This window comes from Callionymus lyra, chromosome 17, assembly GCF_982586985.1.
Source record: "Callionymus lyra chromosome 17, fCalLyr1.hap1.1, whole genome shotgun sequence".
Taxonomy (NCBI): domain Eukaryota; kingdom Metazoa; phylum Chordata; class Actinopteri; order Syngnathiformes; family Callionymidae; genus Callionymus; species Callionymus lyra.
Window position 1 is genome coordinate 22,994,974 of NC_141834.1, and position 12,500 is coordinate 23,007,473.

Genomic DNA, 12,500 nt, shown 5'->3' on the forward strand with positions numbered 1-12,500 from the left:
TATAGTTGAAAATTGTTTGATTATAGTTGAATATTGTTTGATTATAGTTGAAAATTGTTTGATTATAATTGTTGGATTATAGTTGAAAATTGTTTGATTATAGTTGAAAATTGTTTGATTATAGTTGAAAATTGTTGGATTATAGTTGAAAACTGTTGGATTATAGTTGAAAATTGTTGGATTATAGTTGAAAATTGTTTGATTATAGTTGAAAATTGTTTGATTATAGTTGAAAATTGTTGGATTATAGTTGAAAATTGTTTGATTATAGTTGAAAACTGTTTGATTATAGTTGAAAACTGTTTGATTCTAGTTGAAAATTGTTTGATTATAGTTGAAAATTGTTGGATTATAGTTGAAAACTGTTTGATTATAGTTGAAAATTGTTTGATTATAGTTGAAAATTGTTTGATTATAGTTGAAAATTGTTTGATTATAGTTGAAAACTGTTTGATTATAGTTGAAAATTGTTTCAAATGTCTTCAAGAAACATTTTAAAACAAAATATAACATATATATATATATAATACAAACAAAAATGTCTGTATGATGTAAAAACTTGTGCAGATGAATCTGAAACTCAATCCTTTACAGTTGATTCTGAAACATTCACGTAAGAACATCATGTTCATTTATTCCATCATTAATTTCATGCTGAGACGATCAGGATCAAACCTGCTGAGTCACTCGTTGTCAAATCAAAGAATCCTGATCACCAACCAAACAATAAAATAACTTCAACTTGAACAAAAGGTACTTTTGGTTCTTTCTGTAAATTCTTATGATTTTCTCCTGCAACAATCGTGTTGCTATGACAACCGAAGGCAAATGATTCTTCAGAGCTTTAGAGAGAAGTCATCGTTTTTGTCTCGTTCTGACTCCAAATTATACTTTAATGATCAACTTTCTTCCTTCAATTTCTGTCCCAGACTAACATGAAGTCATACTTTCCAGAGGTCAAAGGTGAAAACTCTCCAAGGATCGACCTCTCACTGACTGTGGATCAGTTCAGTGGCTCGACTGTGAAGATCAGGACAGAAGACCAGAAACCTCTTTTCTTTTTCTTTTACACGTCTTTTCCTGCTCATTACAAGAGGTCAAAATAACAAGAAAAGAAGCCAAAACATCCCCTGCCTCTCGCCCTTGGTAGCTGGGATTGACCCTGCAACCTCAGTACTGAATGAATGTATGAAGTAAAAATAACAACAGAGCAGAAACAACAACAAATCAATCTAACATACAGTCAGTATTGACTCAAAGATACGAAGACTTCAGGTGAACAACTGTCGGATAAACTGGACAAAAACTGCTGATTTTTGATGATTTCATGGTTTGATTTCATTTTTTGATTTTTGAAAAAATAAAGTAATCTATTATTTACTCTTCAAATGACCGGGAAGATACTTTAACTTTAACTTTTTTAAGTAATGAACTTGAATGTTAACAAGTTAATAGTGAATTCATTTAATTTGTGAACTTCTATCTGTGATCATAGAAACTAACATTATTTCACTAAAGGAATGGTTTGAAATATTTTAGACTTAGATTATATCATCTTGTTCTTTCTCTTTATTTCTCTTTGTTCTTGTTATTATTTTATTTTGATTTATTTTTTATGAAAAATTGCTGTATTTTCTGTGGCTACTGGAAAAATATGCTGAGGATCAATAAAGTTTTACCTTACCTTACCTTAGTTAATTGTTTTAAAACAACAATCAAGATCAATAAAGTTCTACCTAACCTAACCTAAATAGTGTTGCACGATATATTGAAAAAATATCGATTACGTGATATTGTCACATGTTATATGTATATGGAAAACATGAGATAATTTATAATATTTTATTGTATAAATCAATAATTTCTTAAATACACACTTCCATCAATCAGTGTCACGTTCTGTAAAGTTGTCAATTTGTACTTCTATGTCTCGTTGTTGTTTACGTCTCCGTCCGTCTGTTGCACGCGACTACATGTTAAGGGAAAAAATATATATATCGCACTAATATCGATATCACAATTCAAGACACAAATATCGAATATCGCACTTATTTACAATATCGTGCAGTTCTATTTGAAACCATTAACTTCTTTCTTCGAACCAAGCAAATGTTTGTTGGCAACAAAATATTAAGAATGATATTTACAAATATTAGGCAAATATTGAAGTAAACATTTGTAAATTAGCAAGTTTATATTTACAACTTCAATAACATCCATTTAAATTTAACCTGCGATAATAGAAGTTTCTTTCTGCCCAATGCTGTCAGTTTAATCCATGAAAAAAAAAGAAGTTGTTGTTGATTTATTTACCATTACTTTGTTTATTATTGTGCTTATTTGTTATTGTTTATGATTACAAATAATAATAAACAATAACAAATCGTTATTGTTTTTTTTTCATTATTCTTAATTTTTTTAATATGTCTACAGTCAATTTTAATATGCGTTTTTATGTTTGATCATAGTTTTGCTGACAACCTAAAAATGTGTGAAGAATAAAGTAATCTATTACTCTGTTACTCTATTACCGAGAATGTACTTGACAACAAGAAGTATTGAACATGAATATTAACACGTTAATAGTGCATTTTATTACATAAATTAAGTTATAAATAAAAGTCAGATTAACAAAGATGATGAACGTAAAGATGAGTCTTTAAAGTTTCATTACTAAAACAGATTTAATAAATAAAATTCTATGATAAATACATATACAGTATATTTTAAAAGGAATAAACAGATGTTAGCATGCTAACTAGCTACTACTACTACTGCTAATTGATTTATAAAAAAACATGCTGCGTATAAAACTGTTAAATCTTCTATAAAACTCTATTTATTGAATCTATTGTTCGAGGTAAAAAATGCATACTTTGCTTTTTATTTTTAAATTAAATGAACAGATGAAGTCACTCGCTGTCGACTTTTACTTTGAAATGACTCGGCTCTATCTCCGAGCTTTTACGACGGTGACGACTTTTATTGTGAAATGACTCAGCACTAAACGCGGGCACCCGGAAGTGTTTGTCTCTTCACCTGTCAGTGTCTCTTTGTTATTCTCGACAAACATCTTCTCGCTCGAACCCATGAAGACTCGCTGCGGTCAGCGGTGGATGTTCTGAGGCAGCAACACGGTCAGTGAACGTCTCACGACAACCCTTCGCTCGTCCCCCAGCTCGCCGGGACACGTTAGCTTGTGGCTAAGCTAACTTGTCATCTCACTGTTCGCTCGGATCTGTTGAGTTGCTGCAAAATGAAGGTTTTTTCTGTCAAAGTCGAGTTTTTACTGAGAGTTTGTCCAGAAGATCGAGTCTCTCTGAAGATTCAACCAGAACAACATCACCGTCGTTAGCATCGAGGAAACATCTGATAAAACGGATGTTGTTGTGGTTTGTTTCACTAACACGTCGCTCGGATCCATTACACTAAAATGAACGAAATGACAACTTGTTAAATGGTTTTATTTTCCCTTGAATTTCACGTTCCTGGAGGAATGTTTTAATGTTAATGTCAGCACAAGAAACGACACAAGATGATCCACTGACATCAATTATATTAACTGTATTTATACCTTTGAGTGTCACAATGTTCTTTACATGACGAATTAAAATGATGATGAAATACTCAATAAGTACAATTGTATGTAGTTGAAGAATTGGCACATTAAACATAATGAAAATAGAGTATAAAATTAAAGGATCCAGTAATACATTGAATAAAATTCAATGTTTTTCTTGGCAAGAACCTTTTGAGTGCAGATTTTGAGTTAAATAGTTCAAAATGCCTTATTTACTTTTTTTATCTATAAATGGTTTAAGGGTAAAAATTTAACTTCAGCAACATTTACAGTCTTTGTTTATTAGGTTTTTTTTATAGGTATAAAGAAAATAGTATGAAATCATCATCATAACGTTCGTTATTATCTTTATTTATTTTTCAAAACAAGTAAATAAATCAAATATAAGATGAATAGAAAAGAACAAATGAAATGTGATGTATAAATACATGATGCATGTTTTGAGTGACACCGTTGAACCGTCTGTCGCTCCAGTGATCGACTGGATCTGTGGCTCCAGATTCGGGATCCGCCGGAGGGAACATGGAGCCTCTGGCCGTGGACGACGACATCTGCATCCTGAAGCACGAGACGGCCTACACCGCCTCCGGAGAGAGTCCCGTGTCCGCCTGTGCGGGCGACGAGTCGGTGGCGTCTCACTTCGCTCTGGTCACGGCCTACGAGGACATCAAGAAGAGGCTGAGGGACACGGAGCGAGAGAACACTCTGCTGAGGAAGAGGGTGAAGCAGCTGGAGGACAAGGTGTGGCGAGGAAAGGTCGTCAGAGGTCGAGTCCTTATGTCGTTGTTGTGATTCTTCCTTCCAGCTGTTCAGGCCCGACGCGCCTCCGTCAGAAGGTCCTCAGTACGTCAACAAGGCCTTCAGCGCTTATCGAGGGATCTACATCGAGAAGGAGGATCTGCAGATCGAGCTCAACAAGCTGGTGAGACTCTGTTGACGATTTAAAATCTAAACCTTGTAAAAATTAATATGCGTTTGTATGTTTAATCATGGTTTTTACTGAAATGTGTGAAGAATAAAGTCATCTATTACTATATTACTGAGAATATAAGGTAGAACTTTATTTATCCTCAGCAGGTCTCCTTCAGGAAACTGTTTTTTCCAATAGCCACAGAAAATACAGCAATTTTTTTTTTTTAAATAAATCAAAATAAAATAAGAACAAGAACAAAGAGAAACAAAGAGAAAGAACAAGATGATACAATCTAAGTCTAAAGATAAATAACATCGATCAAAGAAAAATAACAAAGACAAAGGATACAAAGATTAACATAGAACATCAAGATACTTTCACTCCACATATACTTTACAACAAGTAATGAACATGAATATTAACACGTTAATAGTTAATTTTATTACATAAATGAAGTTATAAATAAAGGCCAGATTAACAACAGGGCTCCCTTAAAGATGAGTCTTTATTACTAAAACCGATTTAATAAATGAAATTCTATGATAAATATAAATATATTTTAAAGGGAATAAACAGATGTTAGCATGCTAACTAGCTACTGGTGTAGTTTAGCTCAGTTGTTTACTTGTAAAAAAGTTTCCATAAATATATCCTTCGAAGTCACTGGATCACAGTCGCTGGACACGCCCTGACCTTTGACCCGATCACAGTCCAAGTCTCTCTTCTTCAATATATTTTCAATTCATTTCACACTCATTTGTTAAGACGTAGAAATCAATAATGATAATAAGAATTGTCACCATAAAATAATAGGACCAGGATGTTGGTTAAAACAATAAAACATCTCATAGAACCTTTAAAACAGCTTTAGAACAGCTTTATTGAAGGTGTCCAGTGACATCATGATGTCAGCTGACTCTGGTAAATCCACTGTTCTGGTTCTCTTGGATCTGTCCTCAGCCTTTGACACAGTTGAACCAGATCCTGCTGAGAAGACTGAGGGATGAAGACTGTCTGGGTCTGTGTTAGAATGGTTCTCATCTTATCTTTCTGGGCGCAGTTTTAGTGTATCTGCCAATCAAATGAGGTCTGAATCGGCAGATCTGTTGTGTGGAGTCCCTCAAGGTTCTGTTCTGGGTCCTTTATTGTTTTTGCTGTACTTGATTCCCCTCGGTAAAATCATTCAGAGATTTCCAGATGTGGATCAGTGATCTGATCCAGCCTTACACCCCAGCTCGGGCTCTGAGGTCTGTGGATCAGAATCTACTTATGGTTCCACGCACACGGTTCAGGACCAGAGGAGAGAAATCTTTTCAGGCTGTTGCTCCTAAGCTTTGGAACGATCTTCTCTCTCTTTGCGCTTGATGATCTACTGACTCCTTTAAGAAACATCTTAAGACGTTTCTATTTGTTCAGCTTTTCCTTGATTTTCTGGAACTCCTGTGTTGTTCTCAGTATTATCTTGATCTTTAAAGTATATATTTTTTTGAGTGTTGTTTTGATTGATTGATTGATTGATTGTTTAAGCGCTTTGTGACCCTGGTCTGGAAAAGCGCTATATAAATAAAAATGACTTACTTACTTAAAAGAAGCCCTTTTAAGACAAAATTTTAAAGTTTAAAGGGAAGCACCTGAGGTTTTACTGGACAGAAGGTTTATGATTTACTTGTCGTCCAGAAGTTGTGTTTTGATAGAAGAAGTCGTCTAAGTTCATGATCATGATGTCAATTATTTTCTAGATGAGAATTATTTACACAGTAGTTGTGATGAATGGAAAAATGTTTCTAACCTGTGAAAATGATAGATTGAATTTTTAATTTTCCTTGTTGTTCTTACTGCGAAGAACATAAACGTTACTTCCAATCGTTCCTTTTCCACTGATATACTTTGTCCGTCCAAGCTAGTTGGGGTGAGAGGCGGGGGACACCCTGAACACGTCACCAGTCTGTCACTAAAAGACACAACTATTCACACAAACTCACACCTTCAGACAATTCAGAGTCTCAACCGACTTCTGTATGCATCTGGGGCAAAACTTGGGTACCCGGAGTAAACCCACGCCAGCACTGGGGTCTTATCACTACCCCACCGTGCGCCCCAAAATATTATGTTAGGTAGAACTTTATTGTTTTTTTCCAATTAGACACAGCAATACAGCAATTATTCATAAAAATAAAATAAGAACAAGAACAAAGAGAAATAAAGAGAAAGAACAAGATGATAAAGAACAAATAAAGTAATACATCTACAACTAAATATGAGCTTCATGTGCAGTAAAAAGTCCTCATTGAAGTAGAAATCCTGCTGAAATACTAGTGTTTGTTCTCCAGTAAGTCTCTGATGTTTCCTTCAGAAAAAGGAGAAGAGCGAGGGCGAGAGGTTGCTGACGGAACAGCTTCAAGCCAAAGAGATGGAGCTGCTGCAGCTGAGGACGGAGATGGAGACCAGCCAAGGTGTGTGTGATGGAAGTGACGCGTCTCCCCTCGTGAACTTTGACCCTGTGCTGTGTTGACCCCAGTGATGAAGAGCCTGAACAGCCCTCAGGACTACTGGCAGGTGGACCGCGTCAGCACCGAGCTGAAGATCAACAGACTGCAGGAGGAGCTGGAGAGGTTGACGCTGGAAAACTGCCGACAGCTGGAGAGAGAGGTGCGTGGGAGAAGAATGTTGTTTCTGGATCAAAAGAGGAGAAGAAATGAAAGAGGGTTTGAGGAAGAAGGAGAGAAGCTGGAAATGAAATGTGTTCGTGTTTGAACTTCATTTGTAAAAAAAAAGGTAAAAGTAGAAACGATTGACTCTGAATCTATTCTTCAGGATGAGCTTCACAGCCTGAACGGACCCGTCATGGACCAGAGCGTCGACCTCACCTTCAACAGGTGCGTTCATTTCAAAATGTTGTTTTTTAAATATGTAACTCGCCTCTTTGGCCACTAGAGGGAGACACAGGTTCATGTATTTGTCGACTCACTGATCATCGACGTCGAAGAGCGAGATGATCATTAACGTGAACACTTGATAGTAGATTGTTTATGGAATTATGTTGGGATTTCTTTCCCTCCTCAGAGGAAACATAATCCCCTGTAAATTAGCTCCATCGTTTCTCAGGCAAAATTAATCTGCAGCAGCTGCTTCGTCAGCAGAAGTTCAGAGTCAACGAATGTCCTTCTTTCACAGTCGTGTTCAGTTTGGTGTCGAGAGGAAAGTTTGACATGAAGAGAATCTTATGATCAAAACTGTAACGGATCGATCAACACATGTGTTCACAGGGAGCTGAGCGTCCTGCAGTCGTACGAGTCCTTGTGTTCTCAAGTCACTCGTCTGCGCTCAGAGCTGACGCACCAGAAGAGTTTGATCCGGAAACTGAAGCCTCCGACCTCAGAGACCAGACCAGGTGAGTCGTGATCGTTTGGTCGTCGTTTGACCTCAGAGTCTACTGTCAGAGGAGTCACTACTGTCAGAGGAGTCACTACTGTCAGAGGAGTCACTACTGTCAGAGGAGTCACTACTGTCAGGAGTCACTACTGTCAGAGGAGTCACTACTGTCAGAGGAGTCACTACTGTCAGAGGAGTCACTACAGTCAGAGGAGTCACTACTGTCAGAGGAGTCACTACTGTCAGAGGAGTCACTACTGTCAGAGGAGTCGCTACTGTCAGAGGAGTCGCTACTGTCAGAGGAGTCGCTACTGTCAGGAGTCACTACTGTCAGAGGAGTCACTACTGTCAGAGGAGTCACTACTGTCAGAGGAGTCACTACTGTCAGAGGAGTCACTACTGTCAGAGGAGTCGCTACTGTCAGAGGAGTCACTACAGTCAGAGGAGTCACTACAGTCAGAGGAGTCACTACAGTCAGAGGAGTCACTACAGTCAGTGGAGTCACTACTGTCAGAGGAGTCACTACTGTCAGTGGAGTCACTACTGTCAGAGGAGTCACTACTGTCAGAGGAGTCACTACTGTCAGAGGAGTCACTACTGTCAGAGGAGTCACTACTGTCAGAGGAGTCACTACTGTCAGAGGAGTCACTACAGTCAGAGGAGTCACTACTGTCAGAGGAGTCACTACTGTCAGAGGAGTCGCTACTGTCAGAGGAGTCACTACTGCTAGAGGAGTCACTACTGTCAGAGGAGTCACTACTGTCAGAGGAGTCACTACTGTCAGAGGAGTCGCTACTGTCAGAGGAGTCACTACAGTCAGAGGAGTCACTACTGTCAGAGGAGTCACTACAGTCAGAGGAGTCACTACTGTCAGAGGAGTCACTACTGTCAGAGGAGTCACTACAGTCAGAGGAGTCACTACTGTCAGAGGAGTCACTACTGTCAGAGGAGTCACTACAGTCAGAGGAGTCACTACTGTCAGAGGAGTCACTACTGTCAGAGGAGTCACTACTGTCAGTGGAGTCACTACTGTCAGAGGAGTCACTACTGTCAGAGGAGTCACTACTGTCAGAGGAATCACTACTGCTAGAGGAGTCACTACTGTCAGAGGAGTCACTACAGTCAGAGGAGTCACTACTGTCAGAGGAGTCACTACTGTCAGAGGAGTCACTACTGTCAGAGGAGTCACTACTGTCAGAGGAGTCACTACTGTCAGAGGAGTCACTACTGTCAGAGGAGTCACTACTGTCAGAGGAGTCGCTACTGTCAGAGGAGTCACTACTGTCAGAGGAGTCACTACTGTCAGAGGAGTCACTACTGTCAGAGGAGTCACTACTGTCAGAGGAGTCACTACAGTCAGAGGAGTCACTACAGTCAGAGGAGTCACTACTGTCAGAGGAGTCACTACTGTCAGAGGAGTCGCTACTGTCAGAGGAGTCGCTACTGTCAGAGGAGTCGCTACTGTCAGAGGAGTCGCTACTGTCAGAGGAGTCACTACTGTCAGAGGAGTCACTACTGTCAGAGGAGTCACTACTGTCAGAGGAGTCACTACAGTCAGAGGAGTCACTACTGTCAGAGGAGTCACTACTGTCAGAGGAGTCACTACTGTCAGAGGAGTCACTACTGTCAGAGGAGTCACTACAGTCAGAGGAGTCACTACTGACAGAGGAGTCACTACTGTCAGAGGAGTCACTACTGTCAGAGGAGTCACTACTGTCAGAGGAGTCACTACAGTCAGAGGAGTCACTACTGTCAGAGGAGTCACTACTGTCAGAGGAGTCACTACTGTTAGAGGAGTCACTACTGTCAGAGGAGTCACTACTGTCAGAGGAGTCACTACAGTCAGAGGAGTCGCTACTGTCAGGAGTCACTACTGTCAGAGGAGTCACTACTGTCAGAGGAGTCACTACTGTCAGAGGAGTCACTACTGTCAGAGGAGTCACTACAGTCAGAGGAGTCACTACAGTCAGAGGAGTCACTACAGTCAGAGTCTGTTTCATCTGAATAAACTCTCAAAGGAGTCAACGTCATGTGACCATAGATAATGAGCCAATAATAATAAATAAATAATAATAATAATAATAAATAATAATAATAATTTACACGATTTTCTTCTTCACTTTTATTTTAAACCAATACATAAATCAGTGAGTAACACTTTGGAGTAATACTATGTAGGCTCTCGGAGTACTACTATGTAGACTGGAGTAGTAATACTATGTAGGCCCTCAGAGTACTACTATGTAGACTGGAGTAGTAATACTATGTAGGCTCTCTGAGTACTACTATGTAGACTGGAGTAGTAATACTATGTAGGCTCTTGGAGTACTACTATGGAGACTGACGGAGTAATACTATGTAGGCTCTCGGAGTACTACTATGGAGACTGACGGAGTAATACTATGTAGGCTCTCGGAGTACTACTATGGAGACTGACGGAGTAATACTATGTAGGCTCTCGGAGTACTACTATGTAGACTGACGGAGTAATACTATGTAGGCTCTCTGAGTACTACTATGGAGACTGGTGGAGTAATACTATGTAGGCCCTCGGAGTACTACTATGGAGACTGGCGGGGTAATACTATGTATGCTCTCGGAGTACTACTATGGAGACTGGTGGAGTAATTCTATTTAGGCTCTCGGAGTACTACTATGGAGACTGGTGGAGTAATACTATGTAGGCTCTCGGAGTACTACTATGGAGACTGGTGGAGTAATTCTATGTAGGCTCTCGGAGTACTACTATGGAGACTGGTGGAGTAATTCTATTAAGGCTCTCGGAGTACTACTATGTAGGCTCTTGGAGTACTACTATGGATACTGACGGAGTAATTCTATGTAGGCTCTCGGAGTACTACTATGGAGACTGGTGGAGTAATTCTATTTAGGCTGTCGGAGTACTACTACGGAGACTGGTGGAGTAATTCTATTTAGGCTCTCGGAGTACTACTATGGAGACTGACGGAGTAATACTATGTAGGCTCTTGGAGTACTACTATGGAGACTGGCGGAGTAATACTATGTAGGCTCTTAGAGTACTCCTATGGAGACTGGCGGAGTAATACTATGTAGGCTCTCGGAGTATTACAAGACTGGCAGATACTACTATGGATACTACGGTGACTCTTTTTGGGCTTTATAGTTTAGCGACATTGTAACAGATTTTTAAGTGCCGTTTATCTCATAAAATGAGTTCAAGGTCAGTAAGTAAAACCAGAATGAATACACAAAGATAAAGTGCAGTTAAAAAAAAGTGTTTTAAGTGTTTAGTCTATAAATATGGTAAATGTGTTTCTGTGAAGTTGTTGTTTGTAGTTTACTATTTGAAGCGGGTCTACAAGACCATGTTTATGTCTGATACCTACTGGAAGGGATTTGGTGTAATAGGATTAGGAGGTGTTTGAATGCAGACAGAACCCTCTGGTGGTTGTATAGAGCAACTACATGTCATCGGTTACACAACGGTTACGAGCCTCGACTACACGAGTAGAGTAAACTTTAAAAACTGACACACATGTACCATCAGGAGAAAAATAAACTTTATCCGCGACACACTAGTGTGTCCAGGAGTCGAGGTTCCACGTCTCTGAAGTAAAGTATTCTGTCATGGAATCGAGAAGGTTTTGGGGCTCGTGAAAGGATGTTCTCTCTCGGCGAACATGCCTCCCACTGCTCCTTGTTGGCGTTGGTGTGAGGGTGTGAGCAGACTGTGGATGTGGCGACGCAGGAACAGGCGGACAAAGGACGTCGTAACACGTCCACATGAATTTGCACAGAGATTACCTTTTGTTGTTCATTTTGTTGTGTCGCCGCGGCGACCAGGAGGTGAGAATGAGAAGCAAATACGGCAGGAAAATAAGTCTGTGCCTCTTTATTCCAGCGAATAAGTGGCTAATCCTGGATGAGGAATTTGGAATTCAGGGAGTCGGAGAAGAGGGGGATGAGACTATTTATTCGCTCGTGTTCTGTATTCATATCCTTGTAATGATGTGCCTTTGAATCACTCTTATTCAAATCTGCGTCCCAGGAGGTGTCGGGATGAGGTGATGGGAGACGAGAAGATTAGACGGAGGGAATTTGATTTGGACTTATTATCCGCCCGTGATGATGATTTAATTGCAAAGCGCTGATGTGTGAGGAAATAAATAACTTTCCTTGTTCTTCCGGTGGATCCGTTTACGCTCGTCGCTCCACGAGCCTCGTGGAATCTCTTCACAGCCCGTTAGCAGAAGATGCTGCAGCGCAGGTCATTGTCTTAATCGTGACCACGATCAGATGATCTCAGTGATGGAGATGATCACAGTGATGGAGATGATCTCGGTGATGGAGATGATCACAGTGATGGAGATGATCACAGTGATGGAGATGATCACGGTGATGGAGATGATCACGGTGATGGAGATGATCACGGTGATGGAGATGATCACGGTGATGGAGATGATCACGGTGATGGAGATGATCACGGTGATGGAGATGATCTCAGTGATGGAGATGATCACAGTGATGGAGATGATCTCGGTGATGGAGATGATCTCAGTGATGGAGATGATCTCAGTGATGGAGATGATCACAGTGATGGAGATGATCACAGTGATGGAGATGATCTCAGTGATGGAGATGATCACGGTGATG

General features: G+C 39.8%; 1 protein-coding gene across 2 annotated transcripts in view; it reads left to right on the plus strand.

The window, feature by feature from the left end:
- Positions 1-3,000: 3,000 nt before the first annotated feature.
- The window catches only part of azi2 (5-azacytidine induced 2), a 14,506-nt gene continuing 5,006 nt past the window's right edge, over positions 3,001-12,500 (plus strand). Inside the window, exons 1-7 of one of the 2 annotated variants that reach the window (XM_087813223.1) lie at positions 3,001-3,137; positions 4,055-4,321; positions 4,386-4,502; positions 6,847-6,946; positions 7,012-7,142; positions 7,308-7,369; positions 7,760-7,884. In XM_087813223.1, the coding sequence (XP_087669349.1) occupies positions 4,103-4,321; positions 4,386-4,502; positions 6,847-6,946; positions 7,012-7,142; positions 7,308-7,369; positions 7,760-7,884 (754 nt within the window). In that variant the 5' untranslated portion in view covers positions 3,001-3,137; positions 4,055-4,102. The remainder of the gene's footprint in view (positions 3,138-4,054; positions 4,322-4,385; positions 4,503-6,846; positions 6,947-7,011; positions 7,143-7,307; positions 7,370-7,759; positions 7,885-12,500) is intronic. The other variant, XM_087813224.1, reaches the window with a different exon arrangement.